The 20,053-nt window shown below is 37.6% G+C and overlaps 2 protein-coding genes across 5 annotated transcripts in view; one reads left to right on the top strand and one right to left on the bottom strand.

Moving 5' to 3' along the window:
• The window catches only part of PIGN (phosphatidylinositol glycan anchor biosynthesis class N), a 146,499-nt gene extending 127,063 nt beyond the window's left edge, over positions 1-19,436 (bottom strand). Inside the window, exons 1-6 of one of the 2 annotated variants that reach the window (XM_006141848.3) lie at positions 19,268-19,436; positions 11,714-11,870; positions 9,891-10,131; positions 5,829-5,950; positions 5,217-5,315; positions 1,475-1,581 (exon numbers count right to left, since the gene is read on the bottom strand). In XM_006141848.3, the coding sequence (XP_006141910.1) occupies positions 1,475-1,581; positions 5,217-5,315; positions 5,829-5,950; positions 9,891-10,117 (555 nt within the window). In that variant the 5' untranslated portion in view covers positions 10,118-10,131; positions 11,714-11,870; positions 19,268-19,436. The remainder of the gene's footprint in view (positions 1-1,474; positions 1,582-5,216; positions 5,316-5,828; positions 5,951-9,890; positions 10,132-11,713; positions 11,871-19,267) is intronic. The other variant, XM_027766258.1, reaches the window with a different exon arrangement.
• A 259-nt stretch (positions 19,437-19,695) lies between these two features.
• RELCH (RAB11 binding and LisH domain, coiled-coil and HEAT repeat containing) overlaps positions 19,696-20,053 on the top strand; it is a 143,892-nt gene continuing 143,534 nt past the window's right edge. For all 3 annotated transcript variants that reach the window (XM_027766257.1, XM_027766252.1, XM_027766255.1), the window contains exon 1: positions 19,696-20,014. In XM_027766257.1, the coding sequence (XP_027622058.1) occupies positions 19,931-20,014 (84 nt within the window). In that variant the 5' untranslated portion in view covers positions 19,696-19,930. The remainder of the gene's footprint in view (positions 20,015-20,053) is intronic.

Below are 20,053 nucleotides of genomic sequence, written 5' to 3'. Positions count from 1 at the left end.
TGTTCACTATCATATCACCAACACTACTGGCATTGAAATAAACAGGGGAAAAGGTATGGAAATCAGGCTAGCCAAGAGTTGTGTCTGCCCATTTGTAAGGAATGAAATTCATGATTTTGGAGCTGGTTTAACTACATTTATGAAATTAGAAGCCAAGGTCTTTCAGGTAGATATTACTATATGTAGATTATATTAAGAAACAAACAGGAAAATAACTATTTATTTTAAAGAGATCTTATTTAAATTGGAAGTTTCTTGCTGACCAAAGTAGATATTAAGAGGAAAAAGAAAGTTTCAAGAAGAAATATCTCTGATAAAAACAAGTAAGGCTGAATAAATATTTGAGCACTTTATTTCTGCTAAGTAAATACAACAAAAAAATCAAACATCTACTGAGGGGTACATTTACAAACAAACTAACATAATGACTAATTTATGGAGAAGTCCACAATGTCAGTTTAAATGACAACATTGCTAAAAAGAAGTGTCACTTAAGGTCAAAGAAAGCATTTACAATGGAGGTATTATGAGCTGGTGTTTGGAGAGGAGCAGCAATAGATTGGTAGAGAGAGCCCATGGACGCAACTGCCATTTTCACACAATTTTTGAAATTGTAGATTTTTCAAAACTGACAATTGTCACTATCCAATACTTCTGGTGAAACTGACAATTGTCAGTATCAAAAACTATTCCTTAAAGAAACTCATAGGTATTTCATAACTTGTTCATTTGTTTTTGTTTATCTAATATGTTTACTTAATTTTTCTTTAAAGTACAATATTCTTAACATTATCTACTGTGATTACATAAGCATTACACTTGAATTGTGTGTGCGTGTGAGTGCATGTGTGTGTTTGTATAATTTTTTTTTTAGGTTTTTGTCATAGGGCATGTACACTCACAAGAGAGACAGAGAGAGGAAAAGCGAGGAAGCAACCTCCCAGGAGGATGGGCCTCCCTTCTCCTCCAGTCTCCTCCCAGGATCCTGGGCAAGTATGCATACTCGCCCAGAGTGATTTTTCAAGCCGCTAGATCCAGGACTTGAACCGTGGTTGGCCACATGGAAGTACAGCACCATAACACCACACCATGTGCTGGCCTGAAAAGTGTTTTTAAAAAGGCTTTCACACCTCACTTGTTCCACTACTGCAAAGGACTGGTTGTGTGGTCAATGAAAGACCAGGAAGATTTTAGCTAGCACAAGTCACCAAATTAAAATCGAGGCAGACTTCCTGAATCTTACTACCAGAAAAAGAATTTTCAAAGATTACCTTTTCAAATTTTTTTTTAAAACTTCTATTACTTGGTTAGAATGTACAATTTCTTAGAATTCAAACTCTTTAAAATAGTACACTGCACCCCAGAGATTTCTAACTATACAAGCAGAAAAAACTTTAAGATACATTTACTAAGCCAGTTTCCAGTATTTTAGGTAAAAATACGTTTTATAGATTAACTGCTCGAAAGCACATACCTTAACACTATCGAAAACCCAAGTATCCAGCTTTGTTGCATCATGAGCACCAAAATCCTCTCTTTCAGCATCGTAACTGTACATGTAAACATGGTCTCCACTAGCACCTGTACAAAAAATTTGGAAAAAATTAATTTCTAGAAAGTCTTTTAAACTGTCACATAATATGACATAGTCATTTACAGTTTTTTGTGAATAACTAGAATTTTTCACAAAGCACTTAGTATTATGATAGGGAAGAAAAAGATGGGAAGTATCAGTAACATTTCAGTAACATATCAGTAACATACCACAGACCATGCTATATACTTTAAAATATCCTATTGCTTTTTTACTTTCCAGAACTGATACATTACAAAGGTAAGAGATGAACTAAAATTACAATCTGTGAGCAATAAAACAAAAATAAACACCCACATTTGTTTCCCTTTACGAATAACACTATTCCTGGGGCCAGCAGGTAGCATGGTGGTTGAAGCACAAGATTCCTGTGGCCAACGGCAGTTTGACTCCGTGCTGGGCACATGTGCATGCGTGTGTGCCCAAAATTCTAGGAGGAAAGAAGGAAGAAGGGATTGCAGCATAGCCAGAGGATTATTCCTCACTTTCCCACTCTCTGTCTCTCTCTAGAGAGCTCACATGGCCTACAGCAAAAACTTAAAAGAATAAAACTACTTCAAAAACTTGTGCAGGGAACCAGCAGTTAGCGTAATGGCTATGTCGCTGGACTCCCACGGAGTCGACCGCGGTTTGCGTCCCAGACCCAGTGGCTTAAAACTCACGCCGGGCGCGTGTGCGTGCGTGCCCAAGATCCCAAGAGGAGAATGGAGGAGAAGGGATTGCGGCGTGACCAACCTCTCTGGGGGGTGATTTCTCGCTTTCTGTCTCTATGTCTCTGTCTGTCTGTCTGGTGAGCGCACGTGCCCTATAGCGAAAACCTCTCCAAAGACAAAACAAAAAACAAAAACTTGTGCAGAAGCCTCTTGGAATGTTACAATCTAAAACAGATGACAATATCTAATATATAAACCTTCATTAAGTAAGTAGAAAATTAAAAATATTTCACTCTCTTACTCATAGACTATGTGTCTTTTTCTCAATATGAGAGAATAAATATTGTTATGACCAAATAGTTAGAAGGGGTCAACAAAAATATTAACCTTATACATTTGTAACACTTTATTAAAAATCTAATCAATTTAGAGAATTTCTGGGTTAGACTGGCTCTTTAGATAATGAGGAAATACAATGAAGTAATGATGATCTCTATTATACCATGAGTATACCTTAATGACCCTATTATCCTGCTCAACCATTCTACTGTCCACAATCCAAGTAAAAACATCTGAATACTAACTAAAAAATTAATACTAACTAAAAAATTAATACTAACTAAAAAATTAGTACGAACTAAAATTTAGTACTAACTAAAAAGCTCATTTCTAAAAGGTCTTTTAAACTGTCATATGATATGACATAGTTATTTAAGAAAGAGATTATTCCTATTAGACAGTCTCAATTTCAGCATGGGTTCTATCCAGTCAATTACAGTCAGAAGTAGGAAGACTAATTTGGTAAACCGTAGCAACTTAACCCATCCTCAGCATCACCAGTACCCCGAAAAGCCAAGCTGTTTTCCAAAGAAGAGAATGTATCAGCGGCAAGCAGTTTGAGGTTTTTTTTGGTCTACCCACTAAAAAAATGTTCTATGATAACACATGTAAAATTCTGAATATGGGGGGGGGGGGTTTGACATATAGTAATTTTCAGTAGTTCCTACTATTATAATTAAACCCATGTCTATGTTATCATACCTTTCCTTTGGGCCGAGAGACGTACTGTGGTGGTTAAAGGCACTGGATTCCCACATGGCTGACCACAGCTGGAGTCCCAGACCTGGCAGCCTGAAAATCATGCCAGGCAGTGTCTGTGTACCCAAAATCTTGAGAGAAAAATGGAAAAGGGATTGCAGCAAGGCCACCCCCCTGAAGGGTGCTTTCTCACTGTCTCTGTCTCTGTTTCTCTCTTTCTCCAGCGAGTACATGTGCCCTGTGGAAAAAACCTGAAAACAAGGGACCAGCAGTTGGCGTAATGGCGATATCGCTGGATTCCCATGTAGTTGACAACAGTTCGAGTCCTGAACCCAGTGTCTTAAACTCGTGCTGGAGGTGTGTGTGTGCATGCATGTCCAAAATCCTGAGAGGAGAATGGAGGAGAAGGGATTGCAGTGTGACCATCCCCCTGGGGGGTGATTTCTCACTTTCTGTCTCCATGTCTCTCTCTGTCTTTCTGGTGAGCGCACACACCCTATAGCAAAAACCTCTCAAAAAGAAAAAACAAAACAAAAACAAAAAAAAGAAAGAAAGAAAAAAAAAACCCTGAAAACAAAACATAACAAAACAAAAAACCTCTCCATTAAGTAAAATTATCAATCATTCTATTCCCCTTAAAAAGCATTTAATGGCTGAAATTCAACCAACTAATTTTTGAAAATAATATAAATGATTTTCTAGTCAAGAGATGTCCTAAAAGTTGCAGATTCATGCATATAAACACAATTCCAAATGCTATATTTAAATGTATCACATGGCATATTGTGACAGTGGTTAGCATGCCAGTGCCATATGTATTAAAGGTCATATATAAAATGCCAAAATACATGGCATAGTCAATATTAAAATAAAAATTATAAATACAAAATTTAACATTTTTAATTTTGTTTTCTTTTATTTCATTTTTTTACACATTCAATTACCTTATTTACCTTACAAAGTGAGTATTTCAAAATGTGAACATTTCTCCCTAGTCCAGTTGATTAAACTATAAAATATCTTCAACAGATAATATCACATTTCTTTGTCCCGTTAATGCTTTGCCTCCTTTTTTTTTCTTCTAAATGTCCTTCCTCAGGCCCTACTCCTCCACACACACTGTATCTGGGATTTACACCCATTTTCTGTGTTTGTATATCCTTCAGTCTATCAGTTTCAGTCATAGAGTGCGGACACTCAGTTTATATTTAGTGGGGACATACAATGTCTCTCCTTCCAAAATTTAACATTTAAATCTTCATGTGAGTATCTTCTAATCCCTTCAATAATAAGTAAAACAAGAAGACCAGCAGCTGCCATGGAGGTTGAGGTGTTGGACACTCCCACATGATTGACCATGGTTCAAGCCCTGAATCTGGTGGCTTGCGTCCTTGCTTTCTCTCTCTCTCTCTCTCTCTCTCTCTGATCAAATTAAAATAAATGAATGAATAAAATTAAGTAAATATTCTTTAAAAAAATAAGTAAAAGAAATAAACATCAACATCATCATAATGAAGTTATGTGATATGCACTTTGTTAAATGTTTCACAAGAATTATTTAATTCTAAAAACAAACCAATGAAATAGAAATTATCATATTTTACAAACAAGAAAATTAAAACTCAGAGGTTATTTAACTTGCCCAAGATTATAAAGCTCCTAAGGATAAAACCATATATATAATTTCACTGAATCCAAAAGACTACCTAACTGTATGATGTGCCAATATTTCAAGAACAACTGAGAAGGAAAAATGGTGCCAGTGTCCTGACATGTCTATCTACTGTAATAACACATCCTTCTTTCAAGATGTGAAAACTGTAAAAATATGTAGCTCGTAATCAACAAATATAGTAAGTAATATATGAAAAGTTGCTATAACACTTTACAACCTATTTACCACGTGAGGAAATAGAACCAATGACTCTTACCTTTGGCAAACATAGGCAAGATATCTGGGCTTCCCCAGCTCCATGTGTACTTGCTTTCATTAAAGAGAGAATCAAATTCAACAGGATTTTCCTTCCATCCTTCAGGTAATAGGGGAAAAGAGCGAGCAGTAAGAACAGACATATACACTTGGTGAAATATGCACCTGAAGAAATATTCTTCAAATTGTAATGATGAGTTTGAAAATAAATGCAATACTAATAATAGGGTTTTTTTGTAAGTTTATACCACTATTGAAAAAATTAATAATAGAGAGTTTACTTATTGAAATAGACTCACTTTGAATATTCAAGATTTCCGTCTACCGGGTTATTGGAAAAATCATAACACATTTTTGCATTAAAAAACATGTCATAACTTTCCTGATGACCTAATATTTACTTTCAATAGCATAAGGTGATAAAAAATTAATTCCAGAATCAATGAATGGTAGAAGACTAAATTCTAGAATCAATACCAATATGTGTTCATGGAAGTAAAACATCCTAAAACACTTGTTAAAAGTATCCCAAAATACATAATCGTCTTGATAAAAGAAGGCAATATTTATAAAACAAATTTTCCACTTAATAAAGCTATTAAATAAACAATACCTTTGGCAACTGCACTGACATCTTCATAAAACCCAGCTATCAGGGCTACATGACCTGGCCGCGATTCTGTTGGCACACGTGTATGAGATATCCCCCAGCTGCCTTCATGCATTATGATATTCCTAAAAGATATTACAGACAAACAGTAAACACAAACTAGGGTCAGATGCCTTCGTAAGGCTTTAGAAAAGTAGATTCTTACAGAAGGAATCAAAAGCCAAAATAAAATTACTTGAAATTTAAGAAGGAAATGAAACTTTCAAAAAATCCAGCTGAGTGGGGTCTGGACCTCCAACCAGCTGAACAGAAAAGCTGCTAAGGTGAGACCAGCAAAGAACCTCTCACCCTTGCACCGTCTCATGAGACAAACTAACCACTGTCGTTTTAAGACACAAAATCTTGAGATGGTTTGTTACACAGAGATAAATGATATACACAAAATTGTTAAAGGTCACTGTGACGGTGGTGATATGCTGGTTCAAGTCCTTACCCTTTTTTTTGCTCTAGATTAGTGTGTTTTTTTATTATTATTCATTCATTAAATCGCTACACATCATTTCGATTGTGAAAAGACTTTATCCAGCATGATTTACACCTCAGTCCAGCCCACTGGGACTATTATACAAGTCCTTATTCTTAATAGCTATGTCCATGTTGAAGAGTTTAGGGTTGAAGCATTATAGTATCTCACTTTCAAATTATTCAGGGAAAAAAATGACCAAAATTAGGCACACACTCATACATACCCCTGTGTGTGGGTGCATGTGTGTGTACTGGGAGAATGCAAAAAAGGTAAAAATTGATAAACTAGGTTAAGGGAATACAGATGTTCATAACATAATCCTGTCTTTTTTTTATTATTTATCTGTCACTATTAATTTTTTTTTCATTATTTATCTGTCACTATTAATTTTTTTTTTTTTTCAGTTTGCTATAAGGCACATATGCCCATCAGAGAGACAGAAAGAGAGAAGGGGAGAAAGAGGGATTACAGGGTGACCATCACCCAAGGTACAGGACTCGAACTGCAGTCAGTCATGAGGGAGTCCAGCACCCTAACCATCACACCAACTATTGGCCTACCCATTACATAATTCTTTTAATTTTTGTGCAGTTGAAAAAATTTTCAAATAGAAAATTATAGAGTGAGGAAATGGCTACAGTCCTAATTAGGAGTTAAGATATCCTAAATCTAAGACTAAAACAGGCAAAAAGTGTCTTTTGCTAAAATGTGTCAACATAAGTTATGCCAGCAATGTGCAGAATTTGGGAAAGAAAGTAAATGATTCTATTAAAAGTAAACCAAGTGGGACCAGCAGTTGACGTAAGGGCTATGTCTCTGGACTCCCATGCAGTTGACCCATGTGGTTGACCGCAGTTCGAGTCCCGGACCTGGTGGCGTAAACTCACGCTGGGCATGTGTGCATGCATGTCCAAGATTCTGAAAGAAGAATGAAGAAGAAGGGATTGTGGCATGGCCATCCCCCCTGAGGGGTGATTTCTCCATTTGTCTCTCTGTCTTTCTGGCAAGTGTATGTGCCCTATAGCAAAAACTTCTCAAGAAAAAGAATATATATATAAAAAAAAATTTTTTTAAATAAAAGTAAGCCAAGTGAATAGCAGAGCAACAAGTTATAAAACAGTGAATATATTGGTAACATTTTTAAAAATACATTCTCAGACACCAGCAGATGGCATAATGGTTACGTCACTGGACTTCTATGTAGCTAACCACAGTTCAAGTCCCAGACTCAGTGGCTTAAAACTCACACAGGAATTGGGGAGGGGGGGGGCAGCAAGTGGCTTGGTGGTTTAAGACACTGGACTCCCACATGAACAACTGTGGTTTGCATCCCAGACTTGGTAGCTTGTTTTTTCAATTTTTCTCTCGCTCTGTCCCTCTCTGGTCAAATGAAAATAAATAAACAAAGTTAAATAAAAAAATTTCTTTAAGAAAAAAAAGCACACACACACACTGGGTGCATGTACATGTGCACCCAAGAACTGGAGAGGAGAATGGAGGAGAGACTGCAGCGTGTCCATCCTCCCTGGGGTGTGATTTCTTGCTTTCTATCTTTCTGGCAAATGCCCGTGCCCTACAGCAATAATCTCTCTTGAAAAACAAACAAAAAACTACATTCTTGATTTTTATATATTCTAATTAAAAATATTTATATACACCAGTTTAGGTCCTTTTAATACTAACTTGACTGATAATAAAACAAATTTGGTAATTATGTACATAGTAAGTAAATCGTTTGAAAAAGTACTATATCAGATATTAAAGAGGAAATATTCTTTATTCTAAAAACTTCTGGAGTTATATAATGAATAGTGGGGAGGTATAAAATCATTATTTTGGGTCTTATTTTTTAAGAACACAAAACATTTTACAAACAGGTTTCTGAGAAGCTAGAACATTCCTGAAATTGTAAATACATAGTAGCATACAACATAAGACATTGACTGTTTAAGCCATTAGCCCTCAGTGATTATTGGCTTTAACAACCAATAAACAATATTATTAATTTTCAGTAAACTATGTCTTTCTTTGCTTTGGCAACTAAGAAATTTCCCCAAGTACTTTAATTACTTGCAGAAATTTATGTTACACATTTCTGCGTACTGTACTGAACTCAAGTTTGATATTTCCAACTAACATTTACCTATTGACCTGGGATATTGATTTTTTAATTTTTATCCTTTAGTGTATTATGCATTTTTTTTGAGTCACCATAAATTTATTTCTGGAAAGTCAATGAAACATTAAGTTTATTCATTATTTTTGCAGTCAACGAATATTTGTTAAGTGTCTACTATGTTCTAGGAACTGGCAGCAAAGAAAAATAAAATGGTAAAAGTTTGGAATATAATGACAGGTGGAGACGGGGGAAAGTTCAACATTTCAGATAAATTTCCTCTTGGATTTGATATTAATCTCTCCATCACAGCAGTAGGAAGGGCTTTTGAGGGGCCTGCCACCAAAAAGGAAAAAAAAATATTATTCATAGGGGTCTCATGAGCCCCAAAAAATTAAACATTATTTTCAAATTCAATAGAAACTGAAATTATATTAAACAGTGATAAGGACTTGAAAGGCTCTATTTTGATTTGAAGTCTATATTTTCTTTTCTTTTCTTTTTTTTTTTAAAGAGAGTTTTTTGCTACCGGGTGTATATGCTCACCACTGAGACAGAGACAGAAAGCTAGAAATCACCCACCGGGGGATGGCCACGTGACAATCCCTTCTCTTCCATTCTCCTCGTGGGATCTTGGGCATGCGCGCACACGCTCACAGTGTGAGTTTAAGCCAGTGGGTCTGGGACACGAACTGCGGTTCAACCTCGTGGGAGTCCAGCAACGTAACCATTACCATTGGCTGGTCACTAAAGTCTGATTTTCTAGTTAACCACCATTGTAACAGCAATTCATTAAATATTTATGCTTTTCATCATTTTTAAAATAATAGGCTTATTTTATAAGAAAAAGATAATACAGATATGAGCCAGGTTTGGGAAACTTGGACAAGTTATCCAAAGAAGCTAAGGCTATACATTTCAATTCACCTGATACCAGCTTTAACAGTAGTAGAAATAACAACTAGAAAGAAACTGGCATTACAGTTCTAATCCATAAGACAGAGGCAAATGTACAAGTGCCCTGTTCTCTCTTATCATCACTCCTGCATCCAACGTGAGATAAAGAGTAAGGCACTTCTGCTTACTTGAACTCAGGATGATATATATTTTTAGTTTAGTTTAGTTTAGTTTAGGCTTAGAGCATGTGTGCTCACTGGGAAGAGAGAGAGAAACAGAGAGAGTGAGAGGGAAAATGAGAAATCACCCCCCCTGGGGGGGAACGGCCACACCACAATGTCTTCTCCATTCTCCTCCCAGGATCTTAGGCATGCATGCACATGCGCCCGGCATATTTTCAAGCCACCAGGTCCAAGACTCAAACTGCAGTCAGCCATGTGGAAGTCTAGGATGTAAATGCTATGCCATCTGCTGACCCCCCAGGATAATATTTTTAAGAGTTCTCCATATCAGTTGGCACACTTACCTAAGAAACGGTGCTCTAGAATTCCCATTTTCATCTAATTCATAAAATGCATCTGCTCGCAAGCCATCGGCAACAAACAGCACTAATCTTCTTGCTGGAGGAGGCAGTGGTGTGAACCGAGGTGTCATTCCATGAACCAAAGGAGATGTAAAATAAATGTCGAAGATGGAGGCGAAGAACACTAAATGCACGAGCAATCCCAGAGTGAAGAATAGCAGCATATTCATTGTAACTAGTTAATCTTAAAAAAAAAAAAAAAAAAAAGAGGACAAAATTAAGTTGGGGCAAATCTTAGAGCAATCACATGTACTTTCACAGATTTTAATGACTGCATTGAATTGATATTTTTAGGTATTATATAATACACAAGTTTAGTATCATTATAGTATAACAATGAACATTTAATAATGAGATATTGCCAAAATAAAATACATGATAAAGAACACCAAGCTAGGACCACCAGATGGCATAATGGTTACATCGCTGGACTCCCATGTAGTCGGCTGCAGTTTGAGTCCCGGACTGGGCGTGTATGTGTGCGTGCCCAAAATCCCAAGAGGAGAATGGAGAAGAGGATGCGGCATGGCCATTCTCCCTGGGAGGTGATTTCTCACTTTCCGTCTCTCTGTCTCTCCAGCTAATGCACATGCCCCATACTAAAAATGTCTCAAGCAAAATAAAGAGTTCCGAGGCCAGCAGGTGGCGCAGTGGTTAAGGCACTGTATTCCCACGTTGTCTGCCAGAGTTCGAGTTCCAGATCCAGTGGCTTGAAATTCACCCCAGTAGCATGTTCATGTGTTCCCAAAATCCTGAGAAGAAAATCGAGGAGAAGGGGTTGTGGCATGGCCATCTCCACGGGGGGATGATTTCTCAATTTCTGTCTCTCTGTCTCTCCAGTGAGCACACATGCCCTATACCAAAAATCTCTCAAAAAAAAAAAAAAAAAAAAGTCTAAGAAAAGAAAGTTCAGGCCAGCAGATGGCATAACAGTTTCATCACTAGACTCCCACATGGCCAACCGTGGTTCAAGTCCCAGACCCAGTAGCTTGAAACTCATGCTGGACATGTGTGTGTATGTACCCCCCAAGAACTCAGGAGGAGAATGAAGGAGAAGGAACTGTGGCATGGCCATCTCCTCTTGAGAGCGATTTCTCACTTTCCTTCTCACTGTCTCTGTCTCTCTCTTCAGCGAGTGCACATGTCTTAAAGCAAAAACCTCTACAAAACAAAAGAGTTCAAGTATTATAAGTAATTAGGATCAATAAGCAATTTATAATAAACTTAAGTGTACACTAAGCTCATAAAAAAGTCAAGTTCAAAGAAAGAATTAAATTAGTCCTAAAATTAGTTAAGATTCAGTCAAATCAAGTCTATACAAAATACAAAACATGGGAACCAGCAGTTAGCCTAATGGCTATGTCGCTGGACTCCCACGTAGTCGACTGCAGTTCGTGTCCCGGACCCGGTGGCTTAAAACTCACGCCGGGCGCGTGTGTGTGCGTGTCCAAGATCCCGAGAGGAGAATGGAGGAGAAGGGATTGCAGCGTGACCATCCCCTCTGGGGGGTGATTTCTCACTTTCTGTCTCTATGTCTCTCTCTGTCTGTCTGGCAAGCACACGCGCCCTATAGCGAAAACCTCTCAAAAAAAAAAAAAATACAAAACATAACTCATGCTACTCTTAGATGCCTGCATGATAATTACTGCTATTTCAGAATATTAAACTTCAAATTATTTATTTCAATACTTGTAGGCTGACTTAAATTATTTAAGTATTTGTGGGTTTAATCATTATAATCATCATTATTATTATTAATATTTTACCTTGATAAGCAGATCAGAGGTCTTCTGGCACTTGACTATAACAAATTGAGCAGGAAACATGTATAGTGTCCATTTAGCTGAATATGATACAGGAAATTAAATTTCATCTGTACTTCAGAAAATTTGTACTCATTAAGGAAACACATATTTTACTTTCCTGAAACAATACAAAAAGATTACGTTTACTCATGTAATAAGAATATCCTGTGCACATACTATGTAGATAATTGTGTGTTGGGGCACTACCAACAGTGGTAAGAAGACAGCCACAGATATGATGAGATGACAAACACTTAGAAACATTTCAATAGCACTGTAAAACTGTGTGCCGCTAAACTGCTATGATCAAACTGTCCATGGGAGTGCTTTTCAAGCCATTCGAGAATTTGCTTTTATTGGTGAATCTCTCTGCCCATTAAAAAAAATTACAATTTATCTTACTTAATGTTAATAGCATTAGATACATATAGTGACCCTGGGCTGAGAAACACCAAAACTGAGGTCATCTTTAACTACAGACACATGTTATTCTTCCTGGCCTGAAGAATCACATCATGGAAAGAAAGGATGGCAAAATACTCCACAAAGACAAATGAGACACTGGAGAAGTTCTCATCAGAGCCAAGCACATCATGAAAAAGAAAATATAATAGAGCAAATGATCGAGCTGTGGATTCCTTTTTTTCTGATAGAACCAAGAATCATGATTAAATACCAAAGATAGTCCAAAAAGGACAAAATTCATTAGTAGATGCTACTTTGCAATCTAAAATGATACTTTCAGAGCAAATGTTTGTTTCTTTTCTAGTACACATGAGTTTCAACAAGCACTATTTTAATAATGTTATTTTGAATATTAAGATAAAATCCTTGTGGTAGGTTTAAAAAATATAGAAAAATTACCTCTGATTCTACCACCTGGAGAAAAATCTCTGTTGTGAGATCATTATAATTCTTATCCTATCTATACTTTAAGAGAGACTCATAAATTGAAATACTTGTATTTTTACAATAGATCACATACACATGTGTGTGATGGGGAGAGGAAGAGAGCGAATAAGAAATAAATACCTTCCACAGGATCTGGTCAGAAACAACCCTCCTCCTCTAGGCCTGCAGCCCTCTGAATCTTGGGAGTTTGTGCACATGCCCTGCATAACCTAGGCAAAGCCAGCCAGAGACTGGGACCATGGTCCCATGTGAGATCTGGCTTATCTTTGAGCAGCACATTATCATTGCACCAAGGGAGACTCACAATTTTATCTACTGATTATTTTTTGTTAAGTAAAAAAATATTTTTTTAATTAAAATTTTTTGAGAGATTTTTGCTATAGGGTGTGTGCACTCTCTGGAGAGATAGACAGAGAGAAAGCAAGAAATCAACCCCCAGGAGGGATGGCCACTCTATAGTCCCTTTTCCTCCATTCTCCTCTTGGGATTCAGGGTACACATGTACACACACACCTCTTGTGAGTTTCAAGCAGCCAGGTCCAGGACTCAAACCTATGTGAACCACCTAGGAGTCCAGTAATGTAACTACTATGCCACCTGCAGGCCCCTGATTTTTTTTTTTTTTTAACCGTTACACACATTAGTACTTCCATTTTAAAAACTTCTTGCCACACAACATTTACCATTACTAAAGTCTCTGGCTGCATCTCACTTTTCCTGTTCTCTCTAATACTAAGGTAAGGACTTAAATGACTGTCTTCTAATTGTTCACTATTAACAGTATCACTGTGATTAATCTAAGTTTATATACATTCAATAATTTTTATGTTAACTTTTTAGACATTTCATATTATATGTTTAAGATACCAGCTATGAATGCAATCACTGAGTCAAAAGCTATGAACATCTTTAAGGCTTTTGACATACTGAATGTGGAAATAAATTTTTCAGTGAAATACTAATTTTCCTAAGGATTAAGAAACTCATGGATAACTATTTTTCTTCTTTGCTTATCTCACAAGGCCTCCTAAAAAAAGTTATCATTTCAAATAGATACAACAAAACAAACCTAATTTTTCAGTCTAAAATCTAGACATTTAGAATATTATATTACTCCATCTTCAATAAAAATAAAAAATAAAATTTAAAAAACATGATGAAATTTTCTTGGAATTGATATATCTATGAACCATCTTGGGAAGAAATAATAACAATTTTTAGTCTGTCTGTCCAGGAACACAGTATAACTCTCCATTTACTTACATCTTCTTTCTCTCAGCAATGTTTGCTATTTCAAATGTATAGGTCTTGTGTATCATTTTCAAATTCTTCCCTGTATATTTCATATTTTTTGGTACCATTTTTTTTTGTTGTTTTTTGGGGTTTTTTTTTTTTTAGATTTTTGCTATAGGGCGTGGGTGCTTTCCAGAAAGACAGAGAGAGACAGAGACAGAAAGCAAGAATGGCTTCCCAGGTGGGATGGCCACTTCACAATCCCTTCTCCTCCATTCTCCTCTTGGGATTTTGGGGGCACACACACTTGGCATGAGTTTCAAGACTCTGGGTCTGGAACTTGAACTGTGGTCAGCAATCTAACCACTATGACACCTGCTGGCACCTTCCTTGTTAGTTATTAAAACTCCACTAATGTTTATATACTAACTTTATATCCAGCAACACTGATAAATCATTATAATAGCTTCTACATAGCTTTTAAATTTTCTACAGCAACAGTTAGCTGTGATTAAAGATGGCTTTACTTCTTCCTTGTGAATCGTTACATCTTTTATTATGTCTCACACTTATTGTACCATCTAGGATCTTCACACTTACTGTACCGTTGAACAAAAGAGGTTAACAGCAGAAATCCTTATCTTGCTCTCAATTTTTGGGTAAAATATGACAGTGTTCCAGACTTTTATAGAGTCCCTTTATAATGTTTTTTTTAAGAATTATTTTATTTAACTTTATTAGTATTATCATTATTATTTTCCAGTTTGATCAGAGAGAGACAGAGATAGAGAGAAAGTGAGAAAGCAAGCCACCAGGTCCAAGACTTGAACCAGGGTTGGCCATGTGGGAGTCCAGCGCTTGTAATCACTGTGCCACTTGCCGGCCCCAGAGTCCCTTTATAATGTTAAGGAAGTTTCCTTTACTAAGATAACACAGATACAAAAAAACTTTAGATTCCTATCTTGACTTTTGTTATCTGAAATAACAGTAAATGGAAACAACATTAACAATTGGGAACAAAGAACTGCTTATTCATAATGAAATACTACATAGCACTGAAAATTAAGTATTAAGCCACATCTTGGAAAAGGATACACATCTCACAAATATGAGAATTACTGAAAAACAATTTTTTAATTAACTATGACTATTTCCCCCCAACATGACCAAACTTCTTGAAAAGATGGAATATGACTTCTTTTTAACATGAGCATCTAATTCTCAAACAATTTAAACAATATTCAGTTCCTTAGAGAATAAGCTTTCACTAAGAAACTAATAGCGCAAAACCCAATAACTATTTGTTAGTCTTTATTTTCGGTGGTTTCTCCATTCACCTGACTTTGTTAACCATGCCTTCATTTTTTAATAGGCTGTCATCCCTTGGCTTCTATGAAAATGTTTCCTTTTGTTTTCCACATTTCCGAACAATGTAGAAAAGCTGCTATGAGATCACTGAATTTTAGAGTTACTCAAAACTCGTCACTCTGTATGTTACTTCTGTACTTTCTTTCCTGGTACATTCCATCGTATCTCTGACTTTATTACCTACGTGCAGAATCCTGAACTACAGAGAGCTCCAAACCCACACACATAACTACAACCTTCTTAAATCCACTTGGACATTTCAAAAACACTCAAACTAAGCTCATAATATTCACCATGAGCTTGTCTACTATCCTCCTAAATCCCCAATGTTCACTTCTCAGAAGACAGCATCACCTTCCACCCAAGTACCAGAGAACAAGGAGTCATTTTCCCCTCATACTGCAAGAGTCCTGTGTTTCTTAAATGATCCTTCTGTCTTAATCGCCCCTGTCACCCTGTAGTCCAAGAGGGAAGACCTCTCTTACTGAACTATGGCAATGTTCCAGTAGTTCTCCCCACATACACTCTGACATTTCTCATCCACTTCTTGCCACATAGTCAGAGTATTACTTCTTCGTTTCTTCCAAAGTACCAATCAGATGATTTGCTGCTACACAATGTCTACCCTGGTATAAAACCCTTCCATCTCTGCCCCTTTCCTAATCGAGACGAAACCCTGAGCACAGCTAACAAAGTCTCACATGAACTTGCCTCTGCCCCCTTTTCTAACCGTGTCTCATAGCGCTCCCCAAGCTTTATTGTACTGATCTCCTGGTTTTCAAGTATCCCAGGCACCTCACTGCTATAAACCTTCACAGGTGCAACTCCTCTCCATGAAAGGTGCTTCCAACTATCCTACACCCTCTCTCACTTCACTGTCTGCTAACATCTCTTTTCCAGCATCACTTACTGGAGACCATGCAGGCTAAGTCAGAAATCAAAACCTTTACTTTGGTTTTTTAATTACATAACCATACCTTTGCCTATGTGAGTAAATATCTGTCTCTTTCACTTCATTATAATTCCACTACACCAGGACAGGGCATCTCCGGCACCCATTAGTCTTGTGTACTTGGAACTCCAAAGGCTCACTGAATTGTTTAGAATTCACGTTTAAAAAGGAAATACGTTATGCACTGCAGCCACTAGAGGCTGTCTTGTTCTTTCGGCTCTTCCAGGACAAGACCTACGAAGATTCAGGATACAGTAAAATCAAATCCCTCACAGCTTAGTGGATAGTAAATTGCCTATGCTCAAAGTTGCAGTGATTGCAAAATATCAACATTCACAAACTACTTATGTTGTTACTGCCAGTCACATGTATATAAGCAATATTATTACTTAATATTTCTTTTTGAAGAGAGTCGCATCTTATTCAGTTTTATTAAAAAAAGAAAGCGTCTTCATTGATTTGGAAACCTCCAAAATAAAAGCATAACTATTAAACATTTTAGAATATATATTCATGTACCACTAAAAGTTATCTAGCTTTAACTGTGGAATGTTTGCAACACACTGAAAGATACTAAAACATTATGTACTGCTACAACTTTAAATCAACAACAAAAAACTTGTATTTAGAATATAACTTGTGATTATTAAGACCATTAAAGCCAAAAATAATTTTTTAAACACTGAAATGATTGAAATGCTTGGGGGAAAGGTCATTTTTCTTTTTACATTTTCATTGCTAAGGTACAAACTTCAATGACTACCCCTATTATTCAGATACAATATAACTGTAAAGGCCTAGACTAATGCAACTCTTTCTAAGTAAAAGTGATATTTCCCAATACTATGAATAATATGTACAGATCAGAAATTATTAATATCTTAGTGTGTACTACTTCTTCCACATTTTTTAAAAGAATTATTTAGTTTTATTTATTTATTTAAATTTGACCAGAAAGATACACAGAGAGAAGGAAAGTGAGAAAGCAAGCCACCAGGTCCAGGACTCGAACCTTGGTCGGCCATGTGGCAGTGTCCAGTGCCTTAACCACTACGCCACCTGCTGGCCCCCTCTTCCACATTTTTAATTGATAACCTCTATGTATTATAGAAAAGTACCTACTAGGAAGACTGGCCAGTTGATTTTTTTATAGGCTTGCCAGGTGCAATCAACAAGCCAGTGGTTATACAACAGAAAGTACAATAGAAGCAGAAAACTCCAGACTTACATAGAAAGTCAGTCAAGGAAGAATGTCGACATTCAACTTTATACAACTCTCTGTGGAAACACTGTATAACTATTTTCAACTTGTGTTTTAGAATTCAGACCCTAAGTTCCTTTATAGCCTTACTGACTTAACTGCTTTTTCAGGCCTTGGCTGCTGAAAGTTGTTTCAGTTTTTAAAACCAGTTAAGTTTTAACTACCCATTGTAACATTTATGGCATAGCAAGTACCAGGCACTATGACAAGAATATTCACAAACCTGTGCGTTATTTACATTATCTCCTTTGACAGATGAATGCCAAGTGAAGATAAGTTAGGTAACTTTTTCAATGTCTCAAAATAAACAGTTTGCAAATTGAACTTAGGCTCTTTTCGTAATAAGCACAATCCTCTTCAGGAATCCTAAACACAGGAGAGTTCTAAAATTCCCCATTATGGGAAATGAAATATTATATATAAACAATCCATTCCTAATCATGCCCTTCCCATACTATTCACTAATCCTCCATTTCTACATTCTGTCTAGCAAACTCAACTAAAATAAGAATTAGTACTTCCTTCTGATAAATTATTTCAAAGCTATAACAGGATACCATATCTGCTATCTCAAACTATTTCCCTAATATCAGATTTTTTTAAATGTTTTTCTGATGCACAGATAATTAGCGTCTGAAGTCAGGAGTTAAAGTCCCATAAAAAATAGGTTACATTTTTGGTACTAACATTATTTTATAAAAATTTCTAGCAAAAACCAAACAAGAAAATCCAAAGCCTCATTCAAATAAAAATTTTAGCATACTGAGCCTGGGTAAACAGAAATTAAAACCTACAGGCAACTGTAGCATACTTTTACATGTAAACCAATAACCTCATCTAAGGTTATTTAAGAATGCTCTATTTTTATTTTTCCACAGAGCTAAAGGAGACACTTTACTGTTTCAGTGTGATTTGTAGCTTACCTGATTGTCATAATTACTAGTGCTCATTTATTTTGGGGTTTATTATAAGTTGTACAGTAGGAAAGGAAACCAAAATTGCAAAAGTGACAATTTGTATGTGAAGAAAATAGAAGCTATGCGGATAGTAATCTAATACTGTTGACTGGAAAATATTCCCTTTATCATCCCAGATTGTAATCAAGGAAGGACATTAAAGATAAACATTAATCTCCCAAACTTAAGAGTATACTTAAATGTGTCAATGCTTGTTAAAGGAAATCAAGTCTCCCAAGCATTCAATTTTTAAAATAGTTAAGTTCCACAATCAAAATCTTGATTCTAACTTAAATGAGTCCGGAAGGGTCGCAGAGCATAGTGGGAAAACAGTAGCTTCGGATATAAGAGAAACTATGTTCGTTGAGTAAATTCTAATGGACTGGATTTGACAAGATCTTTGAGCTCTCTAGGTTCAAGTTTACTTCTCTCTCTACAGTGGGGCAGTATTTGATATTTTGGTGGGGTCCTGTTATGCAAACTGTGTATTAAATCCTAAGAGATCATTGAGAACTGAATACTGAATTTGTTGTCCACAAATCCTGCAAGTCCAAACCTGAGTTCCATTTTGGCTCAGTCTCTCCAGGTCCCAGCCCCACACCTTGATAACTTCAGGGCACGAGGGCGAGAGCGCAAGAAGTCGGCGCTGTCCCTGGGCCTCTAGGTTGAGCACGCACGTGGCTGAGAACACTTGCTACCAGAGCAGAGACAGTGTCTCCAACTGGCAACAATCAGCGAGAAAAAGGGAAGCATCTAAAAGATGCAGTGTGTTCGCCAGCATAAGGCCAGTTTCGGAGCCGCAGCACCTGAGCGCTCTGGTCCTTGAACTTTACCTGGGGCTTATCCGGGTTAGGCCTGATCGCGGGAACGAAGCCTCCTCAGCGTGAAGGCAGGACCCACCGCCATTAAAGCTCTCAGGCAGGGATCCCTTTTGTCCCCCCCGAAACCACAGCCCAAAAGATAACGCTAGAACACCACCGCAGCGTCCTCCAACCACGGAACGCCCCCAACACCTACCTGGCCAGAGATTGTTCTCGCGATAATTCTAGAGCCGGTTTCCCAGTAATTCCAGCCCCCAGCCTCCTCCTCCAGCCAATCATAGGGAAGTTGTGGGCGTGGTTTTGCTTTCGAGCGGGGAGCGGGCCTTCAATCATTGCTTTCTGACCCTGAGAGTGGGCGGGGCCTTGCTGCGCTGAGGCGGGGCTGGGGCGGAGCTGGGAGAGAGGGGCAGGGCACGCCTCAGTTATCGCGAGACTGAAGACCAGGAAGACGCCTGCAGAGCTCGGCTGCTGGTGCAGCAGCGGCCGGGGCCAACGGGTTGTGCTGCGTCCGGACTTCCTACCTGCAAGCTCTATGTCTGGTATCTAGGTGGGGAGGCGGGACGTGGTCGGACTGGGGCTGTGGAGGTGCGGAGTGCTCTCTGAGGCTTAGAGGAGATTCAGGCTGCGGCCTGTCAGAGCCAGTCAGGGAGGCGCCCACACGCCTGACAGGGTAAGATGGCGGCGATGGCGCCTGGAGGTAGTGGCAGTGGCGGCGGCGTGAATCCGTTCCTCAGTGATTCCGACGAGGACGACGACGAGGTAGCGACCACCGAGGAGCGGCGGGCAGGACTTCGGCTG

The sequence above is a fragment of the Tupaia chinensis genome, unplaced genomic scaffold (assembly GCF_000334495.1).
Source record: "Tupaia chinensis unplaced genomic scaffold, TupChi_1.0 Scaffold000065_2, whole genome shotgun sequence".
Classification (NCBI taxonomy): domain Eukaryota; kingdom Metazoa; phylum Chordata; class Mammalia; order Scandentia; family Tupaiidae; genus Tupaia; species Tupaia belangeri.
The sequence above is the reverse complement of the archived record's forward strand: the minus strand, read 5'-3'. Positions and strand labels throughout refer to the sequence as shown.